At 45.6% G+C, this 20,442-nt stretch overlaps 1 protein-coding gene across 1 annotated transcript in view; it reads right to left on the bottom strand.

The window, feature by feature from the left end:
• The window catches only part of snrnp25 (small nuclear ribonucleoprotein 25), a 32,051-nt gene that overhangs the window by 7,320 nt on the left and 4,289 nt on the right, over positions 1–20,442 (bottom strand). The window contains exons 2-5 of the mRNA XM_072480797.1: positions 15,473–15,680; positions 13,628–13,718; positions 11,609–11,714; positions 5,504–5,578 (exon numbers count right to left, since the gene is read on the bottom strand). Of these exons, the coding sequence (XP_072336898.1) occupies positions 5,504–5,578; positions 11,609–11,714; positions 13,628–13,718; positions 15,473–15,664 (464 nt within the window). The 5' untranslated portion in view covers positions 15,665–15,680. The remainder of the gene's footprint in view (positions 1–5,503; positions 5,579–11,608; positions 11,715–13,627; positions 13,719–15,472; positions 15,681–20,442) is intronic.

Raw genomic sequence — 20,442 nt, 5'->3', positions numbered from 1 at the left:
ATAAAGGAAACAGCCATAAATCTGTAGACAGTGATATTAAAATCTTGTTTATAATTGGCTTAAATTCAATTACTTGATGAAAGTTTATATGACTTCAAAGTACATGATTAGAAACAAGTTTATCAATATTGATGAATGCTGACAACATTAAAAATGCCGCACAGACAACTGACTCTTCGGGTTATCATTAATTAGAAAGAATGGACATTGAACAATGTTTTCTCAGGTTTAAATGATTTTCTCAGATATTCAATGTGGCATTGTGATGTGCTCATGTCTCCCCAACCAGAAGACATGCCCTTGCAGTCACTTCATGGAGACTGATGTCTCCAATAATGGAGCTCTTGCTGCAATGGCGGCTGATTCCCTTGCACTGAAGGTGCCTCCATGATGTCGCAGACACACATGCTGCTGGCCCCTCAGCAGCAACCACGCTGCAAAAAGTTCTGCCGAAGATCTTTCAAGCTATTTGACTGCATTGTGATATTTCCTCAGTTATATTGCTGTTATCATCAAAGGGAACACAACAAACACACACACACACACTGGGGTTCCCTGTCCAGGTTTGTGTTCGTTAACCGAGGGGTCTGACATGCTCTGACATTTGTATCTGCTGATCTTGGCGGTGAAACCTCCGATTCATGACGGTCTCTTTCTGCTGCAGAATGGTCTCCCAGAGTTGGAGTATTGTCCCCTTGATGTTGTCCACCAGACCACTGCTGTGCATTGGGGCAGAGCACATGGGATCCATGTCCAGGGGGATGGAGGTACAGATGAACCATGTCTGGGTGAAGTCTTGGACCACAGCTTTGGTCGGGAATCTGCCAAATGGTCTGCGGGACTTGGTTTTCGAGGTGGAGCTGCTGCCCGGAAGGGGATGGTCGTGGTGGGGTGGGGTGGGGGGGGAGACGCGAGGTTTACGGGAGTAACATTTTAAAATGTTTCCCATTTTAATATTACAGCTTCATTGACGAGATTGAACATAAGAACTAGGAACAGGAGTAGGCCATCTGGCCCCTCGAGCCTGCTCCGCCATTCAATGAGATCATGGCTGATCTTTGTGGACTCAGCTCCACTCTCTGGCCCGTACACCATATCCCCAAATCCCTTTATTCTTTAGAAAGGTATCTTTTGTTTTCTTAAAAACATTTAAAGGAGCCTCAACTGCTTCACTGGGCAAGAAATTCCAGAGATTCACAACCCTTTGGGTGAAGAAGTTCCTCCTAAACTCGGTCCTAAATCTACTTCCCCTTATTTTGAGGCTATGCCCCCTAGTTCTGCTTTCCCCGACCAGTGGAAACAACCTGCCCGCATCTATCCTATCTATTCCCTTCATAATTTTATATGTTTCAATAAGATCCCCCCGCATCCTTCTAAATTCCAACGAGTACAGTCCCAGTCTACTCAACCTCTCGTCATAATCTAATCCCCTCAACTCTGGGATCAACCTAGTGAATCTCCTCTGCACTCCCTCCAGTGCCAATATGTCCTTTCTCAGGTAAGGAGACCAAAACTGAACACAATACTCCAGATGTGGCCTCACCAACACCTTATACAATTGCAGCATAACCTCTCTAGTCTTGAACTCCATCCCTCTAGCAATGAAAGACAAAACTCGATTAGCCTTCTTAATCACCTGTTGCACCTGCATTCCAACTTTTTGCGACTCGTGCACCAGCATACCCAGGTCCCTCTGCACAGCAGCATGTTTTAACATCTTACCGTTTAAATAATAATCCATTCTGCTGTTATTCCTCCCAAAATGGATAGCTGCCCGGAAGGGGATGGTCAGATGCCACGGTACAATGTGTTTCAAAAATATCATTTCTCTCCCCCTTCTTCTGTCAAATAATTGCTCCCTCTAGAGGGCTGAATTATTATTTTAGGCAAGACTTTTCCTACAAGCTTTTGAATGCTGCTGTTGGGAAGCTCTGCATTAGCGGATTATGGATGCAGAACACTGTGCCCCTCAGCTTCTGACACTCACCCGCGACCCACCCACGGGTCACGACCCACACTTTGAAAACACTGGTTTAAAGTGATCTGAGACTCTAAGGTGGGCTTCCTACAGGAAAACAACTTGTGCACCCAGATGTTCAAGATGCTGTGAGACTTTGTTATGCTTGATAGGCTGATTCAACCCCTAAACATTTCAGCTTGCAGACTGAAGGGCACATCCCTCCAGCCATTGTGACTTCTTAAGATTTATTTTATTTTCTTAGGGAAAAACAACTTCAGCCATTATCACAGGTAGAATCATAGGATCCCTACAGTGCAGTAGGAGGCCATTCAGCCCATTGAGTCTGCACCAGCCCTTGGAAAGAGCACCCTACTTAAGCCCATGCCTCCACCCTAACCCTGTAACCAGTAGGGTAATATGGCCTACATTAAGCGATGTTACAATTCCCAAACAGATTTTATAAGATAGTAGAGGACCAAACATAACAAAATAAAAATGAGAAACACTAGAAATACTACGAACCCCTCCCCCCACCGCCAAAGCATCTCCTCAAACAAGATGCATATATCCCAAACTCTTCTTAACTTCTACATAACACCTCACAAAACAAATATTATCTATTAAGTATCTTTGGTGACGGTGTTTTCGTGAGCTCCTGCTTTGCTCATTTTTAACCCGTCTTTCCATCCTAGTTTTCGCATTTGTCTTTTCTTGGGTTACTAGGTTTGTGCTATGTCCCGGGTAGTAGCTTTGCGAAAAAGAGCAAAAGAATTTGTCCGTGGCGGCTGGGGTAGGGCTCTGTTTTCAGTGGTGCAGTTGCTGTTGAGTGGGCTTTCGCCTTGGGCGGTGCTGTGTGCTTCGCATGATGGCTGCTAATGGAGATGTTGGTTTTGCTGAAAATCTCGGCACTTTGGGGCAGATCACCAGAGCTCACCTCCAAGAGTTCCAGGGTACTTTTGTGGAGACACACGAGGAAGTTCTTGTACTTGAGAGAAAACCTTCCCTGGTGTGGGGCTACCTCAATGTTGTCAAGATGCTGCTACAAGGCTTGTCATCCATCCTGAAAGGTTCGGGAGAAGGAGAAGGAGACCGAGCAGGGTACACCGCTGGGCTCAGCCCCTGGGGAGAGGTGGTAAAAGAGCTCCCGAGTGAGTTTGAAAATTGTCTGCCACGTTTCGACAATCTTGATCTGAGGCTGGGTGTATCAGCATACACAGTCTTTGAGGCCAGGGGTCGATCTGACCCACCGATCACTGGTCCTTTGTTGTCCTGTTCCCGAAACTCGTTGTGAGGAATTGGAGGTGGCCGAACCTGTCGAGCCATTTCCACCCCCCCCTCTCCCAGCCAGGTCCTAGGCTGTAGACCACCTGGCGGTTGGTGATACAGCATGGCGGATGTGATGATGTCTCATGATTCGATCGTCAGAGTCCCCGAGAGGTCCTGGATCCCATCCTGTTTTATCCTTGGCTTTTGCTTTCTTTGTGCGAACGGCAAGATGTCTTTATGGTGAAGACTGCCCTACAGCTCGTCTGTTAGCCTGAACATTACTCCCCGTTGATCATGTTGTTGTTTTCTTGATGCTGTCTTTTTTCATACAGCGCACCCCCCCCTCTGCTCCCCATCGCGAAAGAGTAACTAAAATGGGATTGGTGATTGTGGCTGAGGATTGGGGATGAGAGTGGCCCTGGGTATCTTTTATATGACGGTGGTTACAGTGAGTTGGCTGGGTGCCCCAGAGTGTTTCTATTTTCCTTTCTTCATCTGGGCGAGCATTGTGCTTGTCCTGGTTCTTGTCTGACCCTGTGGAGTGGGTGGGGGCTCTCAGGTGGTTCGGGGAGGAGAGCTGACTCTCCCTCCTAGGATGCCGATTGATGTGTGTGTGATGATTGTAGGAATTTCAGATATATTGTGTAATATGTATTTGGTGCAGTAAGGGTTAAAAGCCTGGGTTAGTGTGTGTGGCTGCTGCAGGCATGCTTTTAAAAATCCTGATTTCAAAAGCAACTAAGGTTTTGAGCCCCTAGTGCAATTAAAGCATTGTAAAAGCTTGGGAAGTGGATTTTTGTTTGGATTAAGAGGGTCCCTGCAGAGTAGTTAATTAGGGACATTGTGTTCAATTAGTAAGATGATGTAGTTAATGGGAGGAGCCAAGGTTTGAAGCAGTCAGGTGTTAAGGGTTTTCAGAGAGTTTGTTGTGTGGCTGGAAGGCAAGCTGAAACAAACTGAGAGCAGCTTCTGAAGAAATACAGCCAGAGATATTTTGCATTGTTCTGACAGGGTCAGGTCTCTTTCCTGAAAGCAGTGAAAAGATCGCTCTTTCTCAAAGTGGAGTTTCAAGATATCTCTGAACAGCAAGTATGCCTGAGTGCTGACTGTATTTAAAAATGGATTGAGATCTGAGATGGTTCTGTGGTTTAAATCCCAATCATTAATATGTACAACAAACAGCTAGGGCCCCAACACTGAGCCCTGTGGAATGCCACTGGAAACTGCGTGGTCAATTTCAGCCCTACTTGACCCGGAGTTATAACACAGATGAAATAAGATTTTCTTTAAATTACCCAAAGCCCTTGGTTGACCCCAATAAACTGCAGTCACCAAATTTGTAACTTTAATATAAGTAAAGCTTTTATTATGTATGGCATTAGAATTAAACGGACAGAAAATGTAACTATCTACTACCCCTTTAACACCACTCCCTTCCTAACCACACACACAGTCAAACAACTCAGAGGGGAAAGGGTGGTGGAAAGTGAAAATAAATATTAATAAAAATCTTTGATGCACTGGGATAATTCTCAGTTAGTGTCTTTCACTTCCAAGGTCTAAACATTTCTGCCCAGTTCTCGCAGAAGGCATCATGCAGGAACCAATCACTGCCTGTCCCTGGCCAACCTACTGGTTGCCAGTCAACCAATCGATCCGTACAATACTGAAAAAAACAGCTTAAGGCTTGAAGCTTTGTTGACTGTTTTGGATTTGCAAAACTTATTTCCATTTGATATGTTATTGAAAGGGTGGAGCAAAGATTTACCAGGATTATCCAGAATAAGGTTACAGAAACTTTACACCTGCTCGAGACGCATCTTTTCTTTCTTTACTTTTGTCTCATTACAATCTTCTTTTGCTTTGTACCATCATTCTTTTTGTCATTTAATCTCCACTGTCTTCCAGCTGATCAGCAACCTCCCCTTTGGCTCTTTACCCTCCTCCCCTTCCTCTGTACTTGCTTAAAGCATTTTTAACGTTTCCCAGTTCTGATGAAAAGGTCACAACCTGAAAAGTTACATTTTCATTCTCTCTCTCTACAGATGCTGCCTGACCGGTTGAGTATTTCCAGCATTTCTTGTTTTATTTCAAATTTCCAGGATCTGCAATATTTTCCTTTTGCATTCTCGGAGACTTTCACCTCAGCCTACATGTTTTTATCAAATGACCGTACGCATTTTTCATTTCATTCAAAAGATTAATATAAAGCCACTTATTGGTGATTGGGAGATCTTAAACAGGGAAAGCAAATGCCATAAGCATGTTAATACTTACTCTTTGAGTTTCATTTTGTCGTCAGTCAGTTTCTCACTGTTAAATGTCAGATGGTACGTCCTCCAGATATATTTCCTACACAGAAATAAGAAAACCTTGTATTTCATTACACAGAGTTGATCCCATTCAATTACAAGAAAGTAAATACTTGATGGAAAAAAAGATTAGAATAAGGGGTAAAGAGCAGGGAGGTGATCAGAGTCTCCTAAGTGTTCATGGAATCAAAAGGTTTAATTAAGTTAGGTAAGGAAAAGGACAATATGCAATGCAGAGTAAAAATAACTATCGGAGGAGGGCTGATTTCAATATGGTGAGAAGTGATCTAACCCAGGCAAGTTGGAATCAAAGACTGGCAGGCAAAACAGTAATGGAACAATAGGATGGTGCATTCAAACAGGAGAGAGTTCAGATACAGTCGAGATACAATCCACAATAAGGAAAGGTAGGATGAACAAAGCCAGGGATGATGAAAGAAGTAGAGAGTAAGATGAAGCCAAAAAAGGGTGCCTATGAAAGATATCAGGTTGCTGATATGCGAGAACCAGGCTGAAGATAAAACCATTTTGAGAGAAATCAGAGAGGCAGAGAGCGAATTTGAGAAGAGACTGGTGGCTCACATAAACGATCTCCCAAAGTCTTCTATCGGCATATAAATTGTAAATGTGCGGTCGGAGGAGAGAAATCAGGGACCTGGAGCAGAAGGCATGGCTGAGGTACTAAATAGGTACTTTGTCTTTATTTTGCTGAAGAAGAATAAACTGTCAAAATCAGTGAGAGCATAAAGCAGGTCTTCTGACAGTATAGCATTTAGTACAATACTGAAAAAAGCAGCTTAAGGCTTGAAGATTTATTGACTGTTTTGGATTTGCAAAACTTATTTCCATTTTATATGTTATGGAAAGGTTGTAGCAAAGATTTACCAGGATTTTCCAGGATGAGGAGGTTACAGAAACTTTAGAAATCAGGACACTTTTCAATAGGCCCTAGGTGGAGTCATGATACAGCAAATAGTTTTCCAATTCTCAGTGAGGCAGTAACACAAGTGTCAGAATTAAACAGATTACCAAAAAAAATCTCTTGCAGATAATGTGGAACTCTCCCCTACAAATAGCTGCAAAGCTCCTGAATAATTTTTGGACAAAGTTGGTTGACAAAGAACATGAAGGTTTATGCAAAACCGTTAAAGAGTCTGGCATTAGACAAACTGCTCTTATGGAACAGAATATGCAGAAACATATTGTTCCTGATGATTGATGGGGTCTAGAACAAGGGTATATCGACATAAGATTAAGTGTAACAGATTTAGGGCAGACAGCTGATGATTGAAACCAAGAGCAGGTCAAGATTTAAGGAAAGGTTTGATGGATGTTTGAAGGAAAAGGGAATAAAGGGTCATGGGAATGGACAAATGAGATTAGGACTGTTGGAGGATAAATATATATATATATATAAACTAAAGGGGCTGATTAGTCTGTTTCAATAATGTCATTTCGGTGCAATTTCTGAAACAAAATATGCAGCCAAGCAACTGGAGACAATCTGGGATTTGATACTCGGGGCAAGACCACCTCAAAGGTATACCACATATCCCTGCAACGTACAATTGGTGGTCTGGGAAATAAAGTGGCGGTGCAAGAGAAGATGATCCTTGACCTCAAGAGAGCCTCAACACCAGGGGGGGGGGGGGGGGGGGGGGGCGCGCGCAGGCGGGCGTGAACAAAGAATACATAGGGAATAGAACGGTGAAAAAGAGTTGCCAATCAAATTGGCTTAAGCAGGCAAGGAGCAGGCCGAGGAAACAAGATGGCACTGCAAGCAGCCACTTTGGAGGATCCCTAAACAAAGGGAAACCCTGTACACACATTTGGCAGCCATGTTGGGTGCACCCTGGACAACGGGAAACCCCGCAGCACAGGGGCACATCCACCAGGTAAGTATGGTTGATCCCGCAAGAAAGGGGGGAAAGAAACCCCCACCAGGGTAGTTACCTGGAATGTAAGGGGACTTAACGGCCCAGTGAAAAGATCCAGAGCCTTCGCCCACTTAAGAACATAGAACATAGAACAATACAGCGCAGTACAGGCCCTTCGGCCCACGATGTTGCACCGAAACAAAAGCCATCTAACCTACACTATGCCATTATCATCCATATGTTTATCCAATAAACTTTTAAATGCCCTCAATGTTGGCGAGTTCACTACTGTAGCAGGTAGGGCATTCCACGGCCTCACTACTCTTTGCGTAAAGAACCTACCTCTGACCTCTGTCCTATATCTATTACCCCTCAGTTTAAAGTTATGTCCCCTCGTGCCAGCCATATCCATCCGCGGGAGAAGGCTCTCACTGTCCACCCTATCCAACCCCCTGATCAGAAGCCTGAAGGCCGACATAATCTTCCTGCAGGGGACACACCTGAGGGAGAAGTTCCGACTACTGGTAAGAAAGAGCTGGGTGGGACAGATGTACCACTCATGCTACGGGATGAGGGCTAGGGGAGTAGCCATACTGATTAGCAAGAGGATGAGGTTTACGGAGACTAGGACGGTTACAGACCAAGGGGGACAGTATGTCATGGTCTGCGGTGTCCTTGAAGGGGCACCGGTAGTCCTTGTAAATGTGTACGCGCCAACTGGGATGACACAGACTTTATAAAGAAGACCATGGCGAAAATCCCTGACATTGACACACACCGACTGATTACAGGGGGCGACTTTAACTGCGTACAGAACCTGCTGACCGACCGATCAAACCCCAGAACTGAAGGCCCCCCCGAACCCACAAGGTTTGCAACAGAAACCACAAAAAGATGGGGGGGCAGGGGGAGGGGAAAACAGGAGTTCGGGGACAGAACACCCAGAACGAAAGAGGGGGATGTCAAGGTGGGGTCAAAGAGGCGGGGGGGGGGGGGGGGGGGGGGGGGGGCAGTGAGAGGGGAAGGGGGGGGGGGGGAGAAGGTACATCAAGAACGACTGTATGTACACAAGAGCTGCATAAACTGTAACTATTGGACACAAAGTTTTATTCTGTAAAATTGAAAATGCCAATAAAAAGACAAAAAAAAAAATCAATGAGATTGAAGCATGTGCTAACGTATGTACAGCCCTCGGTAGAAGGTTCCAAAGGCACCACTGATCTCCTCTGGAGGCATGACCAACCGCCCCCTCGTCCCGGATCTAAGCTATCCCCCGTGTGGTCGCCTGCTTCCTCAGCTGGTGGGCCAGCAGGAGGCTGGCCGTGCCCCATATTCATAAAAGGTCCCATGTGACTGGTTGAGATCAGCTCAAACTCCATTTGTAGTCTTTTCCTCTCCACTAGCAGCTCCAAAGTCAGGGTTGCGGAGTGCTGCCGATCCACCTCCAGTAGGGAGTTGATCAACCGCTGTCTGATTGCCCTCTCCCTCCATCGCTGTGTCCTATGTTATTATCTCCCCATGACCAGAGCCTTCAGTGCCTCCCAGAATGTGGAGGGAGAGACATTCCCGTTTTGGTTGCAATTCACGTAGTTGTTGATGGATCGTGCCATTTTTCACGAAACCCCTTGCTGGCAAGGAGGGCCGAGTTCAACCTCCACAAGGTGCGCTGGGCCCGGCCTGTCTCCAACTTCACATCTGCATAATATGGTATGTGGTCTGAGATCACTATTGCTGAGTATTCCGTCACTACTACCCCTGGAAGCACCGATTTCCCCACTACAAAAAAGTCTATCCGTGAGTAAATCCTGTGAATGTGTGAGAAGGAGAGCTCCTTCTCCCTCGGGTGGTTGAACCTACAAGGGTCTAACCACTCCACCTAATCTTTTCCATGAAGACAGTCAGTTCCTTCGCTATTCCCGACCTGGCAACTGATTTGTGATTTGACCTATCCACCCTCGGGTCACCTTGCATGACCAGCTGGTGGAAATTGAGGTTGGGGATTGCCACCAGTGTTTTCTTAATAAACTGCGTTGCCCCAGTTCAGGACATACATGTTCACTAGTGTCACCAGAGCCCCCTCCAGAACCCCATTTTATACCGTCCGCCCGAGTGCGTCACTATGTTGGTTGCCGTAAAGGTCACCTGTTTATTCAATAGTTTGTTACCCCTCTCACCCTCGCGTCAAATCTCGATTGATACACCTGTCCCACCCAGTCCTTCCATGCCCCCATCTGGTCCTTGGTCCTTAGATGTGTCTCTTGTAGGAAGATTACATTAGCCCTCAGGTTTTTCAGATGGGATAAGACTCAGGATCTTCTGATTGGGCCGTTGAGCCCCTTCACCCCTTCAGGTGACTATCCTGAAGGGGGTTCTCTGCACCGTCCCCTTTTAGGATCAGCCATGGTCGCCTCGTCGGCATGCCTCTGCATGCTTGCCTTTGTCCTCAGTCCGTCCAAGATGGCCCCTGCCACCATCCCAATCAAACCATTCAGCCATGAAACCTGTGTGACCAGCCTTCTACCTCAACACCCCCCCCCCCCAACCTATTCGGACCCCACTTCCCCATCTCCCCCACTTCGATCCGACTGTCCACCCCCCCCCCCCCCCCCCCACCCCCCCCTCTGCCGGCCCCAGCCTGCTGACTTACCTCCAACCCTTGTCAGATGCCCCCTCCTCACATACTCCCATTTACTAGCATGCTCGCTAGCTAGGTGCCGCCCGCCCCCCCCCCCTGGGAAACGAAGCCCAATAAGCACAATCCGGTGGATCCCCTACTGCCCTGTATCCCCTCTCTCCCCATTTAAAGTTGCCCGTGTTGGCAGAGGAAGTCCAAAGAAGAGTGCCAGACTTCCCTTTGCCCAGATGGACTGACCCCAATAACTGTATGGTCCAGACCTAAAACCTCAGACAGAAAAAAACAACAGCAGAAAACAGATACCAGAACAAATACTCAAGGAAATTCCTGATTCAACACAAGAAACAAACACACAAAAAAGGTAAACAACAGCATAAAAAACATCCATGTTTTCATGACCCTCCGCCTAGTTCTGGGCGGCACAGTAGCACAGTTGTTAGCACTATTGCTTCACAGCGCCAGGGTCTCAAGATTTATTCCAGGCTTGGGTCACTGTCTGTGTGGAGTCTGCACGTTCTCCCCGTGTGTGCATGGGTTTCCTCCGGTGCTCCGGTTTCCTCCCACAAGTCCCGAAAGGTAATTTGGACACTCTGAATTCTCCCTCTTATGTACCCGAACAGGCGCCGGAATGTGACGACTAGGGGCTTTTCACAGTAACATTGCAGTGTTAATGTAAGCCTACTGTGACAATAATAACGATTATACATGTAGCCTTTTGAAGAATGGCAGCTTTCCGGCCACGAATGACATTACTAAAGCAGTTGAGTTTTTACAACAATCAATGATTGTTTCAGGGTCACCGTTACTGCGACTAGCTTTCAATTCCAGATTTAATGAATTGAATTTAAATTCCACTAGATGCCGTGATGGGATTTGAACCCATGTTCCCCGAATATCAAACCTAGGCCTCTGGATTGCTAGTCCAGTGAGTTGACCACTACGCCATCACCACCTCTCCAGAAATTGCAACTGTTTGCAGGCCTTTTTTAGGCTTAAGGCTATTAATAGTTATAGTTTAAAAGCTTGTGCAAATATTTTTCAATTTACTATGAAACGGGTAACCATATGTTAATATAACTAACAAATCGTGTTGTTTCTTGAAGGTCATTTTCTAATATTTAAAATGGAGCAGACATGTTGATTAAAAATATTTAACGTTTTTTGTGATCAACCAATTTGTATTGTGCTCATCAAATTGCACCAAGTTACCATGTTTAAATATATCATGGGATATTTGTTTTAAAATGTTATTGGATTTTCCTGGTTCAGGGCAAACTTTAAATTCAGTGATATGCATGTATGTCTGAGTGGTAACCTGAGAGTCAAAAGTGCTCTTCAAAACAGGCACAATTTTGGATGCAATATGCGTCAGGATCACCAATTGTGCTCAAGGTAGAAACTCTACCCCTTCATATTTACAACACTGGGCCATTAAATATGGCCACTGTTCAGTCGTGTCCTCAGTATTCAAAGAAATATTATGTATTTTATACTGGTTTATTCCAGTCAAATTAAAATAATTAAATAAAGACCATGATGGATATCAGATATAATTTACCAACTAATATATTGTGTTCCTCCTTCCCGTTCTTGCTTCAGTTGCACATATCTCTGGATGGCGTTTTTCAGATCCAGGACAGTGTCATTTTGAATTACAACAACAGCTGAGGAGAGAGAGCATTAATTACGGAGCTGCATGAAAGAAAGACTTTTACTGTTGCAAAACATTGAAAAACAATGGCTGCTTTCGCCTCTGTTTGCACATTCGCTATCTTGTGTGGTGTTATAACGGCAACCAGGTGGTCAGTTTACATAGTAGGTTACTGACAAGCACGAGTATACTCCTCTTTGATGTGCTGGTGCTAGGTAGCTACTGATAAGGCTTCAATGTGAGACCTCACAGCAAGCTAGTCCGCCCAAGTCTTCTTTGTGCAGATATACTATTAGAGTTAAGAATGAATCAGCAAATAGAAAGGAGACCTTTTTTTCATTCATTTACGGGATGAGGGCAGTGTCGGCAAGCCATCGTTTATTATCCCATCACTTCACAAATGAACGGCTTGCTACACTGTTTCAGATGGATATACTCCAGAAAACCAGTTCGTGAATGATAGAACTGGAGCCAATCTTTACACACTTTTATGTTTACTTACAGAGTTACAGATTACAAGCATAAACCTCCTAACCCAACAACCACAGTTTCAGTGTGTGTTTATTTTTCCTAAAGGATATCAGTGAACTGATGCATTTTTTACAATAATCAGCTAATTTCATAGTCATTATTATGATACTAACTTTCTGCCCTCTCCAATAGTCTCAATGAGTTCCTTGGTTTCATTCATGAACAGATTCTTGGGGCTGGATTTTCATGACTGAGGCCAGAGCTCGAGATGGGAAAATTTCCTACTTGGCAGAACCACCTTTATATAAAAGTCCCACTACACGCATGTTTTCAACCAGGTAGCGTGTGGGAGGAGGTGGAGTGGAGTTGGGCCCACCGACCTGTGAAGCAGATCAGATGTGGCCACGCAGACGTGCAAGTGCCAAGGCGGACTTGTATGAATGCCCACTTCTGTTCTCAGACTTTGTCCCAATTGTTTCAAAAGCTGTTGGACCCACTAGTGCTCATTTCCCATCTTGTTCCCCTCAACAAACCCCCCCCCCCCCCCCCCGCCGCCCCTCTGCAATGCACCTCCAAAGCCACTCATCCAGTATTAAGTGTGGGTAGTTCTGAGGAGACATGTGGAAATGCAATAAATTAAGCTTCTAACAATCTAATAGAGCTTACACTCATACACGCTTGATACAAGAAAAACCTCTCACTCATTAAAACCTTTAAGTCACCTCAAGTGGTCAATCCATTCCAAAATGAAACAAACTTTTATTCAGTACCCACATCAAAGACAGATAATACTTTAGTAGCCTCTTTGAACTGTCAGTCAAACTATGTATGCAGCTCTCATGCCGTGATGAGTTTTTTTGGAAGCTTTTGAAACTCTGCCAAGCATTCATAATGGGCTCAGCTGCAATAACAACCTTAGGAAATGGTCAACAATGATCTCCATTGAAACTGCAGGAATAGATGACAATGGTATTTTTCAAGCTGCACCAGATGACCTGTTAATCAAAGCAGTCATACAGTGTGTGTGTGTTTTAAACTCTGACAATTGCAGCCTAAATTTTATTTTGTTTTTAAAGGCCGGGGGAATTGAAATAACTTCAGATCATGACACTTCAACAAATGCTATCCACTGTTCAAGAGCATTTATGTCTCCTCCATTTATTTGTCACTCCCACATTGAGAGTCAAGGCCCTTGGAACAGAAAAAATAGAGTCTGTTTAAACTCAGCATATTATCAAGTTCAGGTTTCCTGTCTTTGTGATCCACATCCTTTCCCCTATTGTTGAAAATGGTACCGGCCGGAAATAGGGATGGGACGTCCGCATCCAGGACCCACTCACCATATTTAAAGATCCACAGAGTGGTTCCGACGCTACAAAATATATGTAGAACTAGCACAATCTAACATTATCAGAAGCAATTGAAATGAAGAAAATCTGAAAAAAATTCACTTACGCATAATTTCCCCATCTCCTTTCTTTACTTTGACAGTCATTGCCTGGCCATACTCGAGAGCAACCTGAGAATTTATCTCTTCCAAAGTAACCTAAATATAAAAATAATCTAAGTTTTACCTCATACGCTCTATATTCTTCATACCTTCATTGCATGCTCAACCATTTTGGAGATGGCTCAGCATTATTGCTTTAAAAGTGTTCTATCTTTTAAGACCGAGAGAGTTATTAGTGCTATTTCCCAGTTGTATTTTTAAAAGTTTTTTCCTCATTGTTTTTCCGCAGGGATCAGTGCTGGAACCTTTGCTGTTCGTAGTATATATAAATGATTTGGCGGAAAATGTAACTGGTCTGATTAGTAAGTTTGCGGACGACACAAAGGTTGGTGGAATTGCGGATAGCGATGAGGACTATCAGAGGATACAGCAGGATTTAGATCGTTTGGAGACTTGGGCGGAGAGATGGCAGATGGAGTTTAATCCGGACAAATGTGAGGTAATGCATTTTGGAAGGTCTAATACAGGTAGGGAATATACAGTGAATGGTAGAACCCTCAAGAGTATTGACAGTCAGAGAGATCTTGGTGTACAGGTCCACAGGTCACTCAAAGAGGCAACACAGGTGGAGAAGGTAGTCAAGAAGGCATACGGCATGCTTTCCTTCATTGGCCGGGGCATTGAGTATAAAAATTGGCAAGTCATGTTGCAGCTGTTTAGAACCTTAGTTAGGCCACACTTGGAGTATAGTGTTCAATTCTGGTCACCACAATACCAGAACTATGTGGAGGCTTTGGAGGGTGCAGAAGATATTTTCCAGGATGTTGCCTGGTCTGGAGGGCATTAGCTATGAGGAGAGGTTGAATAAACTTGGTTTGTTCTCACTGGAACGAAGGAGGTTGAGGGGCGACCTGATAGAGGTCTACAAAATTATGAGGGGCATAGACAGAGTGGATAGTCAGTGACTTTTTCCAGGGTAGAGGGGTCAATTACTAGGGGGCATAGGTTTAAGGTGCGAGGGGCAAAGTTTAGAGGAGATGTACAAGGTAAGTTTTTTACACAGAGGGTAGTGGGTGCCTGGAACTTGCTGCCGGAGGTGGCGGTGGAAGCAGGGACGATAGTGATGTTTAAGGAGCATCTTGACAAATACATGAATAGGATGCAAATAGAGGGATACGGACACCGGAAGTGCAGAAGATTTTAGTTTAGATGGGCAGCATGGTCGGCGCATGCTTGGAGGGCTGAAGAACCTATTCCTGTGCTGTACTTTTCTTTGTTCTTTGTTTTGATGTTTACCTTTTAGAATTTATATACATATTATAAATCGTCTCCTTGGTATATCTTTAATTTTAATTTGAATAAGTCTCTACTGAAGGTCTACGAAACTATTTTTTTTTTTACGTTCGCTAAAATTATTCTGACTGGATTTTACCAGATGTTTATATCCTTAACAAAGAATTCAGGCACAAAGATACTTTGCTGTTATTCTAATGTACCAGAATAACATTTCCACTGATCAAGCGCTGTTTACCTTCATTTATATTAAACACTATCACCAATAAAATGTGATGACAGTATTGCATATGTACAAATGTTAAGATTTTTTTTTAATGTTTGTAATTAAGGGGCAATTTAGCATGGCCAATCCCCTATACTGCACATCTTTGGGTTGTCGGGGTGAGACCCACAGACATAGGGAGAATGTGCAAACGGACAGTGACCCGGGGCCAGGATCAAATCCGGGCCCTCGGCACCGTGAGGCAGCAGTGTTAACCACTGCGCCACCGTGCCGCCCTCCACCATGCCACCCTGTTGAGATTAAAATTAAATAAAAACAAATCCTACCGCACCTGAACAGGCAGATCACACAGCAAAGGATCCTGGACTATCATAGCCAGACCTTCCTGAAACAGGTCCAAAATATCCGCGTGGGATAACTCTTCCTCCTCTTCTGCAGCTTTTTCCTGATTGTCAATTACAAAATGTTCTTCTTCTTCCTTGATGCTGATGGATGGCGATTCCGTTTTCATGTCTTCAGTCATCTTTGAATCATTAACTGGAATTTAAGAGGGAATTGGATTATTTTCTGAAACAGAAGGTGGTGCAGGGTTATGGAGGGAAGGCGGGGGAGTGGCACTGGACAGGTTGTTCATTCGCAGAGCCAGCACAGACAGGGCAGGCTGAACGGCCTTCCTCTGTGCTCAGCCATTCTGTGATTCTGTGAATTAGAATAATGTAGCCAAATTCAACTTTGGATATAACCTTCAAATAACATTTTCCAATTAACCACATAATACAATTTGATTCTTACATGTATTAATACAAGCCACTTCCTTTTAATTTCATAGCACTGCTCACAGCAGCAGGGGCCCGCGTTGGATTCCAGCCTTGGGTGACTGTGTGGAGTTTGCACTTTCTCCCCTTGTCTGCGTGGGTTTCCTCTGGGTGCTCCCGTTTCCTTCCTCAGTCCAATGATATGCAGGTTAGGTGGATTGGCCATACTAAATTGCCCCTTAATGTCCGGGGATATGCGAGTTGGGAATGGGCCTGGTGGGTGCAGACTCGATAGGCCAAATAGCTTCCTTTTGCACTGTAGGGATTCTATGACTTCTTTAAACATTAATCAAAGAAGAGATTGAACTGTTTCCTCGAATAACCACTGTAGCCACCTGAGTTGGCCATTTCCCGACTTAAAATGGAGATCCGCAAAGGCTGAAGGGAAATTCAGCCAACACAGGCAAAAACTAGCAGGTGCAAGTTTCCTGTGTATTAGACTCTGCAGAAACCCAGACAGCATCGATACAAGCAGCCATCTGCATAGTAATGTAGCAGCTATCTACATAGTAATGAGCGATCCCCGGGAACAATCGAAACATTTTAAGGTAAACAAGGCCAAACCAGACTCCTCGGCGCCAGCAGGAGCCAACACAAAAGAGGTTAACGGACACTTAAAGACCGCCCAAAGATCAGGGAACAGCTCCAGTATTGGAGAAATCGAACAAAGCGATTGGAACGAAGTCCAATCACTTAGAACCAGGTACGGGGTCCGCCCCGAAGGGCGGGAAGCCGCTGGGGACTATAAAGTAAAGCCTCAAAGTTCAAATCGTCCTTCTTGACAGGGTCACTCAGCAACGCGAAGCAACCCCTGAGAGTGAACTATCCGGCCGCCTCCAAGAAAGTAAGTCTCAAGGTAACGCTCGCTACGAGATAGGCGCTCCTAGCTACCAGTCCATACCAGCTTTTGAATCCCGCAGACTCAGAACCCGAACAAAAGGCCATTTGTTCCCCTGACCTGGTGGGGCAGTCCGAAGCTAGGTATAGGCCTGTTAGTTATAGAAATAGCCTAGAAAGTAGAGTTTATGCATGAGTAGCGATTTACTGTGTATAATAAATGTGTATTGATTTGAATCATACTAATTGGTGTGTTGAGTTATTGATCATTACTTGAACTTGAACCTCGTGGCGGTATCATAAAGATACCTGGCGACTCTAGAGCAAAGGTTATAAAACAGAGCCAATTGAACCAATGAAAAGTTAGCAATACCACATACCGGGCGCGATTCTCCGACCCCCCACCGGGTCGGAGAATCGCCGGGGGCCGGCGTGAATCCCGCCCCCGCCGTGTCACGAATTCTCCCCCACCGGTGATTCGGCGGGGGCGGGAATCGCGCCGTGCCGGTTGGCGGGAATCCCCCGGCGATTCTCCGGACCGCGATGGGCTGAAGTCCCGCCGCTGTCAACCCACGCCAGCTGGCATGGATTGAACCACCTTTGGGACGGCGGCGCGGGCAGGCTCCGGGGTCCTGGGGGAGCGCGGGCGATCTGGCCCCGGGGGGTGCTCCCACGGTGGCCTGGCCAGCGATCGGGGCCCACCAATCCACGGGCGGGCCTCTGCCGTGGGGGCACTCTTTTCCCCCTCCACTGTGCATACGCGGGGATGCCATGAGCGGCCGCTGACGCTCCCGCGCATGCGCCGCCCGGCAAAGTCATTTCCGCGCCGGCTGGCGGGGCACCAAAGGCCTTTCCCGCCAGCTGGCGGGGCGGAAGTCAGTCCGGCGCGGGCCTAGCCCCTCAAGGTAAGGGCTCGGCCCCTCAAGGTGTGGAGAATTCCGCACCTTCGGGGCGGCGCGATGCCGGACTGATTCGTGCCGTCTTTGGTGCCGGTCGGCGGACATCGAGCCGATTACGGAGAATCCCGCCCACCGTCTTTAGCCAATTTGGTTGACACATTAGACCAGAATATAGCAGAGTGCAATGGGTACAATAAAGTCGACAGACTTCAGTGATGCCTCAGTTGCAGATTTGTGGTCCAGTACTAACCAGGCTAGTACTTGGATCGACACAGCAATGTGGAAAATAGTTTAGTTTAAAAAAGAGATGGAAACTTAAACCAGCTGCTGACATGACAGCTTTTTACATCAAAACCATCATACAAAAGCTAACACAAATCTTCTTGGTAAAGCAACAGTGCTAACCATTGTGCTACCGTGAATGTATGTCAGAGGGAGAGTGTGTCTGAACGACACTGTGTATTTGTAAGAGAGTCTGTGCTATGTAAAAGGGTGTCTGTATATGCCTGGCCCACGCCCAGTCTCAGGTTCCTCACTCACCCTCACCTCCCCACTCAGCAACACATACTCACACAGTGGGTGAGTGAGTGAACACCCTGAAACTGGGAGTTAGCCAGATACAGAAAATATGATCCGCACACTCTTAACAGCCACAAGAATTAGAAGCAGGATTAAGCCTCCAGGACTTTCAAGCCTGCCCCGCCATTCAACATGATCATGGCTCATTTATGACGGCCTCAACTCCTTTTCTGTGCCATTTCCTCATAGCCCTCTATTCCTCAATCTATCAAATCTCCATTTTAAATACTTCTAATGATCCAGCCACCACCACCCTCCGAGGCAGAGAGTTCCAGAGATTAACCATCCTCTGCGAGAAGAAATTTCTCCGCATCTCAGTTTTAAATGCCCTGCCCTTTATATTGTAGCTACGTCCCCTTGTTTGAGACTCTCCCACAGTGAAAACATCTACCCTGTCAAGCATGCTCAGGATCTTATATGTTTGAATAAGGCCACCCCTCACTCTTCTAAACTCCAAGGAATACAGACTATTTAGTCTCTTTTGATAGGACAAACATCTCATCCCAGGCATGGTCATTTTTATTAATTACTAAATTTCACATGATCCATTTATTGCTTTAATATTGCAAGTCATTTATTTTTTGTATACCTTGACTTTTTGCTGAAATTCGTGCTTAATGTTGCGTCAAATCTTATCTTTCCCCATCAATTTCCCTGTTGCTAAAAAAAGATAAGGATCCGACGGAGTGTGGGTCGTATAGGCCCATATCACTTCTGAACGTGGACGCAAAAGTATTGGCGAAGGTACTGGCGGGTAGGCTGGAGGAGTGCCTCCCAAAGGTGATAGGTGAAGATCAGACAGGGTTCGTGAGAGGGAGGCAGCTCTTTTCAAACATTAGAAGGGTATTGAACGTCGTTACGGAGATTCACTAGGTTAATCCCAGAGCCGAAGGGGTAGGATTACGAGGAGAGGTTGAGTAGACCGGGACAGTACTCGTTGGAATTTAGAAGGATGAGGGGGGATCTTATAGAAACATATAAAATTATGAAGGGAATAGATAGGATAGATGCGGGCAGGTTGTTTCCACTGGCGGGTGAAAGCAGAACTAGGGGGCATAGCCTCAAAATAAGGGGAAGTACATTTAGGACTGAGTTTAGGAGGAACTTCTTCTCCAAAGGGTTGTGAATCTATGGAATTCCTTGCCCAGTGAAGCAGTAGAGGCTCCTTCATTAAATGTTTTTAAGATAAAGAAAGATAAAGAAAGATAGTTTTTTTGAAGAATGATCTCACTGAATGGCGGAGCAGGCCCGTAACAGCCTCCCCGAACAGGCGCCGGAATGTGGTGACTAGGGGATTTTCACAGTAACTTCATTTGAAGCCTACTTGTGACAATAAGTGATTTTCATTTTCAGGGCCCAGGTGGCCTACTCCTGCTCCTAGTTCTTATGTTCTTGTATGTTCTTATGTTACAGCACCGGCAGAGGGGAAGGAAACAGAGGTGGTTGTGGCATTGGATGTTGAGAAGGCGTTTAACCAGGTAGAATGGGGGTACTTGATGGCAGTTCTGGAGCGGTTTGGGATTGGACCAAGATTTGTGAACTGAGTAAAGCTACTATACAAAAGAGCCAAGGGCGAGTGTCCGCACAAACAACATCAGCTCAAGATACTTTTCTCTCCACCGTGGGACTAGGCAGGGATGTCCTATGTCCTCACTGCTGTTTGCACTCGCGATTGAGCCGTTGGCCATCGCGTTAAGATGTTCGGGGGTATGGAAAGGAATAGTGCGGGGCGGGGGGGGGGGAATAGAGCATAGAGTATCCCTATATGCCGATGACTTGCTGTTATACGTGTCGGAACCGAGTGAATCGATAGGGGGAATATTGGAGCTGCTTTGAGTGTTTGGATCGTTCTCGGGGTACAAACTAAATTTAGACAAGAGTGAGTATTTTGTGGTGTCTCGGCCGGGGGTGGGTGGGGGCAAGGGTGGGGGGATTGCCATTCTGTAGGGCAGGGTACCTGGGGGTGCAGGTTGCCCGGGAGTGGGGGGGGGGGGCTCCGCAGGTACAACATTTCTAGTTTGGTGGGGAGAGTGAAAGCTGATCTGGCAAGGTGGGATGGTCTTCCTCTGTCACTGGCAGGTCGGATACAGGCGGTTAAAATGAACGTGTTGCCGCGATTTCTATTTATTTTTCAATGCCTGCCGATTTTCCTGCCAAAGGCTTTTTTCAGA

The sequence above is a fragment of the Scyliorhinus torazame genome, chromosome 17 (genome assembly GCF_047496885.1).
Source record: "Scyliorhinus torazame isolate Kashiwa2021f chromosome 17, sScyTor2.1, whole genome shotgun sequence".
In the NCBI taxonomy this organism is placed as follows: domain Eukaryota; kingdom Metazoa; phylum Chordata; class Chondrichthyes; order Carcharhiniformes; family Scyliorhinidae; genus Scyliorhinus; species Scyliorhinus torazame.
This window is presented reverse-complemented; position numbering and strand designations above follow the sequence as displayed.